Source organism: Egretta garzetta, unplaced genomic scaffold, assembly GCF_000687185.1.
Source record: "Egretta garzetta isolate BGI_Z169 unplaced genomic scaffold, ASM68718v1 scaffold101, whole genome shotgun sequence".
NCBI classification, from domain to species: Eukaryota; Metazoa; Chordata; class Aves; order Pelecaniformes; family Ardeidae; genus Egretta; species Egretta garzetta.
The window spans coordinates 1,606,915-1,612,475 of NW_009258666.1; the positions used below are offsets into that span (position 1 = coordinate 1,606,915).

At 45.4% G+C, this 5,561-nt stretch overlaps 1 protein-coding gene and 3 non-coding genes across 4 annotated transcripts in view; all 4 read left to right on the forward strand.

The window, feature by feature from the left end:
* The window catches only part of LOC104134978 (polyadenylate-binding protein 4), a 14,809-nt gene extending 9,271 nt beyond the window's left edge, over positions 1-5,538 (forward strand). Inside the window, exons 2-10 of the mRNA XM_035904003.1 lie at positions 846-1,039; positions 1,347-1,462; positions 1,943-2,082; positions 2,346-2,440; positions 3,025-3,162; positions 3,759-3,854; positions 4,358-4,630; positions 4,899-4,986; positions 5,160-5,538. Coding sequence (XP_035759896.1) covers positions 846-1,039; positions 1,347-1,462; positions 1,943-2,082; positions 2,346-2,440; positions 3,025-3,162; positions 3,759-3,854; positions 4,358-4,630; positions 4,899-4,986; positions 5,160-5,338 — 1,319 coding nt within the window. The 3' untranslated portion in view covers positions 5,339-5,538. The remainder of the gene's footprint in view (positions 1-845; positions 1,040-1,346; positions 1,463-1,942; positions 2,083-2,345; positions 2,441-3,024; positions 3,163-3,758; positions 3,855-4,357; positions 4,631-4,898; positions 4,987-5,159) is intronic.
* On the forward strand, positions 3,474-3,606 carry LOC118451640. Its single transcript, XR_004841135.1, has one exon. It is a non-coding gene; the product is annotated as a small nucleolar RNA SNORA55 (small nucleolar RNA).
* LOC118451639 lies at positions 4,131-4,261 on the forward strand. The gene has a single exon (XR_004841134.1). It is a non-coding gene; the product is annotated as a small nucleolar RNA SNORA55 (small nucleolar RNA).
* LOC118451638 lies at positions 5,411-5,543 on the forward strand. Its single transcript, XR_004841133.1, has one exon. It is a non-coding gene; the product is annotated as a small nucleolar RNA SNORA55 (small nucleolar RNA).
* Positions 5,544-5,561: the final 18 nt, after the last annotated feature.

The following is a 5,561-nucleotide window of genomic DNA, read 5'->3' on the forward strand; positions in this document are numbered from 1 at the left end:
CTGTTTCTCTGTGCACTCCATGCTGGGAGTGTTTTCTGGCACAGAAGAGTCCCAAGCATCTCAGTTTTATGAAGAAGATCCTGATGTGTGTACGTAATGATCCTTTTAATATATCAGTAGGTAGCAGAAATAGAATCTTGGAGGGGGTTTCAGTGTGGGTTAGAATGACAGTGCTGGGGTTTTAGAGTTTAGATAAACACTTCCCTGTTAATCAGATCGGGTATATGGACTTTTTTTTTTCCAGGGTTTTGTCCTCTCTTGCTGTCATTTTTAGATTCAGCAACTTGGGAATAATTTTTTGGCCACATAAGTTATAGGGGCTGACTCATGTCTTCTTCCCAGCCAGCCACGTGTTCATGCATGTTTTCCCTGACCTGATAGGGAGATGATCCCTTTCTCTTAATAGAAATTAGTATGGGTAGATGTGAGCTTCATGAAAAGCAAACAAGCCAAACAGTCACTTTTGTTACTTCCTTTTTTCCTCAGGGTTTCCTGTCTATCCTTTCCTTCTTTGGGTGTAGCAATTTACCTTTATCATAATTAAGAATAGAACTAATAAACCATAAGCATTTTGACATTTATTTTGCTGTGGTTGTCAAAACATTACTATCATGTCAATTTAAAATAGTCTATTCAACCTATTATATACTTAAACATGCCTAGTGCTGCAAACATCCCCCTTGAAACAGTGAGTTAAAAAGTCATTGAAATTGGTTGCCCGAGATACTGCCCTGTGGTATTGTCTCTGTGAGCTGAGCAGAAATCGGAGAAAACGATCCACCCACGTGATGGAAACCTTTATTCTTTAACAAACCACAGAAATCTGTTCTTGACTTCTCTTGCAGCTGAGCGTGCTCTAGATACCATGAATTTTGATGTGATCAAAGGAAAACCCATTCGCATCATGTGGTCTCAGAGGGACCCCTCCTTGAGGAAGTCAGGGGTTGGGAATGTCTTCATTAAGAACCTGGACAAATCCATTGATAACAAGGCACTTTATGACACATTCTCAGCGTTTGGGAATATTTTGTCCTGCAAGGTGAGATGTGGTTACTTTGTCCAATTCTGTTATGATCAGACATGTCCAGTGTAGGAAGTGAAAGGGACACCTTTCACCAAGTGAGGAGTGGCGTCTCTAAAAGGCAGAGTTGACCAAAAGGTCAGGGATTGCTGAAGTCAAGTCAGATTTGGTCATGAATTGTGCAAATCTGAAACACAGATAACATCTATCCTAGTGTTGACCCTTGACAGTGACCTGTTTTCAAGTGCTGGCCTTGTGTCTGAGTGTGACAGCGGAGAAAAGGTGTTCAGAGAGCTGACATTTTGTTTTCTTTCTGCCTCTCTAGGTGGTGTGTGATGAGAATGGCTCTAAGGGCTACGCATTTGTGCACTTTGAGACCCAGGATGCTGCAGATAGAGCCATCGAGAAGATGAACGGCATGCTGCTAAACGACCGCAAAGTGTGAGTGTCACAGCCAGAAGCAGCAACGATCGCATGAACCGTGATGCATCTCGGTATTAACAGGGACACACAAGGCACTGGTTCTCCTGGCCCAAGCCTTGGCCTGCTACCTCTCCACTACAGGGCTGGTGAGTGACCCTGCCCAAGCCATGGCCTGCTACCCCTCCATTACAGGGCTGGTGGGTTTCCCTAACCAAGCCTTGATTTGCTACCTCTCTGCTAGTGGGCTGGGGTGGGTTCTACGGCCAGTACTCTCTCCACTGCAGAGCTGGGTGGGCATCCTTGTCCAAGACTCTCTGCCATAGGACAGGTGATTTTTCTGGTTGGTCTGTGGCCTATTTGTCCTTCTTCTGTCACCCTTTCTTGTCCCCATTCCCAGTTCCTACTACACACTCATTTTTTGCCTCACTGCATATCACACATTGTTTTTTCTGCTCTTGAAAACAAGCTGCTTATTGAGATTTTCATTTTTTCTTACAGATTTGTTGGGAGATTCAAGTCTCGTAAAGAGCGGGAGGCTGAGTTGGGAGCCAAGGCAAAGGAATTCACCAATGTTTATATTAAAAACTTTGGGGACGACATGGATGATGAAAGACTAAAGGAGCTCTTCAGCAAATATGGTAAATACAGAAACACTTTGAATGAGGCTGTGAACCTCATGACCCATAGCAGTTTAACAGTGCTGCTGCCATCTGGGTAACTCTATGTGGGTCACTTTGAGGCTGAGGAAAAGTTGAAGTATGGGTAGTAGTTGTGCCAAATGTTGGACAGGAGGCAGAGGCTGACCAGCAGATGAGAGAGGGAGGGCTGGGGCTATTATATGGAGTTTAATAGTCTTGAAATAGTTCTATGATATCTTACTAATCCTGTCCCTTGGTAACAGGTAAAACTCTGAGTGTTAAAGTGATGACAGACCCCACTGGAAAATCCAAAGGCTTTGGCTTTGTAAGCTTTGAAAAGCATGAAGATGCTAACAAGGTATGAACACTTTTTTTATGCTGCTTAGGTATTTTCAGAGAAGAAAAACTTACTTGATTTATCATAGGACCCTGTTACTAAATTGAGAGAAAATTCTGCCTCGGGTGTAATCTCTTCTAGGCGTGGGGACTTGGAAGCCTTTTGCACCTTACTAGCTTGATGTTCAGGGGTGACTTGACATTTCTCCAGATTACTAGATCCACACAGAGTGCAGTGGTATAATCAAGAACGTTAATTGCCGAAGAAATACCACAGTGCAGGACCTCAGGAGGAGGAAGGTGTCCTGAGTGAGAACACTGCTTAGAAATGGTCTTCGCTAAGCAGAATACTTGTTAAAATTTGGCCTTAACTGTAAGAAGGGGTGGGGATAAATTCACAAGTTGCTGTCAATCCAGCACTGATAACTTCAGTTTGGCTTTAATTAGCCATTTAATTTGCAAGCAGTGCAAAGGTAATATGGCAACCTTGGTTTACTGGCCAACAGGCAGGGATACAATGTGGACTTCGGACAGTCCTGTTCTTGATAGGATGAGGCGGTGTCTTGTTTCAGCAGCTGACAGTTTCCTCTTGAACCCTCTATCCAGGCAGTAGAAGAAATGAATGGAAAGGATATCAATGGGAAAATGGTATTTGTAGGCCGAGCACAGAAGAAGGTTGAGCGCCAGGCAGAGCTGAAACGGAAGTTTGAACAGCTAAAACAAGAGAGACTCAGCCGGTACCAGGTGAGTAAGTCTGTTTCTTTCCTAAATTTAAGCCCCATTTTCAGTCTATTGGCAGACCTGAAAGGAATTGACAAAGTAATCAGTCACTGTCCTGTGAGAGATCCTGGGAGTTAATATGTAAAGGCAACTCTGGTATTTGGGGGCAAAGGGGGTATTGGCATAGTCTTGGCAATAAAGTGTTTAGGAGGGCATGAGAGAACAGTCATGCAGTCTCCTTCAGACAGGGACACCTAGAAGGATGGAAGGAGATGGCGTAACCCTGTGCTTTATGTCTCTCTAATTTATGGCCAAACTGTGTCATGTCAGAGATCGCATCGGAATCTTTCCTACTCCTTGCAATGTAGTGCTGGACTGGGGATGCATGATGCAATAGGAAGGCAGAGGAAATCCAGACAAGCTCCCTTTCACCACAGTGGGACTTGTCTCTACGCCTTTGCAACATTTACCGCCTTCAGCTTTGGATAGTACGAAAGGAACACGCTAAATTAAGAGTTTTCAGACCAATTACAGCTCTGGCAGATGGATGCTAACAGTTGATGTGCTTGACGAGATTTTTCTTTAATGTTACGAGTGTCTTATTATTCTCTCCCTTCTAGGGTGTTAACCTGTACATTAAAAACCTAGATGACACTATAGATGATGAAAAACTGAGGAAGGAGTTCTCACCTTTTGGGTCAATAACAAGTGCCAAGGTATTGTGGGGTTTGGGGGTATTTGGATTTTAAAGCCTGAAGAAGGAGCGGTTATCGACATGGGATTGAAGCGCAGTTCTTGTATCCCCTGGTCATTGTGGTCCTGAGAACATCTGGACTAGTAAATAAACAGATTTCTTTGGGTCTCGGTGGGATTTTACTGAAAACTTGCTTCATTCCCTCATGAAAAGAGGAAGCAGGAAGTGGCAAACGTGCTTGTTTGAGGTGGCTGCCAATGAGCATGAAATGGCATTTCCCTACGTGCGTTTAGAGGCTGCACCAAATCTTTCCCATTCCTTACTGTGCGGTGTGGGCCTGGGGACACATGGTGCTTAGAGAAAAGCAGAGCAAATCCAGACAGGTGACTTCTTTCATTGAGTACCTGTCTCTACACCTCTGCAACAGTTATGTCCTACCTGCCTGAAATCTGACACTTAAAACCCATGGATTCTTAGGCCGAATTCTTGTACTGGTACTCCACTAGCAATTGATCTTTACTGCAGGTGATGCTGGAAGATGGACGGAGCAAAGGGTTTGGCTTTGTCTGCTTTTCCTCTCCAGAGGAAGCTACAAAAGCTGTGACAGAGATGAATGGGAGAATTGTGGGCTCAAAGCCGTTGTATGTTGCACTTGCACAAAGGAAAGAAGAGCGAAAGGCCCATCTAACTAATCAGTACATGCAGCGCATTGCTGGGATGAGAGCCCTGCCTGCCAACACAATTATTAATCAGTTCCAGCCTGCTGCTGGGGGATATTTCATGCCTGCTGTGCCCCAGGTAAGCTGAGCTAGTGTGGGTTTTTAACCTGTCTTGGAGCTTTGATGGTTCAACTGCAATAATCTCGCTGAGCCTTTCTTATGCCTATAAGCAAATAACTCCCTAATGAGGGGTGCAGTCAGTGGGGTTAATTCTGTGACTTCCTAGCTGCCTGTTCTCTTCATGTGAATTGCGTGTTGAGTCCTGGCAACAACTGCCAAAACACATTGTAAACAGTGTTTGTTATTCACTTGGATGTTGCCTCTGAGCTTGTCTGATCTTTCTTCAGGCTCAGAGCAGACCCACTTACTATGCACCTAATCAAATGACGCAGATGAGACCCAACCCGCGCTGGCAGCAAGGGGGAAGACCTCAAGGTGAGCATGCTAGAGACGCTATTTTGGTTGTATGACCCTCTTGGCTGTACTTTCCAACAAGAACAGTGCATGCTTTCCTTTCCGTGCACAACCCCAACCTGCTTTCTGTAGCTGACTGTCCTGACTTGCCAGTCAGTTCTGTTTTGAGGATTTCCCGTCATTTCTTCCATTAGGCTTCCAGGGAATGCCAAATGCCATGCGCCAGTCTGGACCACGGCCAGCACTGCGCCATCTGGCCCCTGCCGGCAATGCTCCGGCCTCTCGTGGCCTCCCTGCCGCTGCCCAGCGAGTTGGTAAGGTGTCTGCCTCCCAGACTCTTCCCCTTGGCTGTGAGGGAGGAGGAAGCTGTTGAGACTTGACTTCTTCCAAAGACGGTTGTCAGATGCGGATAACCAAAGGCCACCTGGAGCAAGGGGCAGAGACAGCACCTGAATCTCTTCTATTCCTTGCTGTGCAGTGCAGGTCTGGGAACAGTTGGTGCTACAGCACAGCAGCGGAAATCCAGATGGGTTGCTTTCCACTGGTTTGGAACTCATCTCTACACCTCTGCAATATATACCACTCCAAAAAAAAAA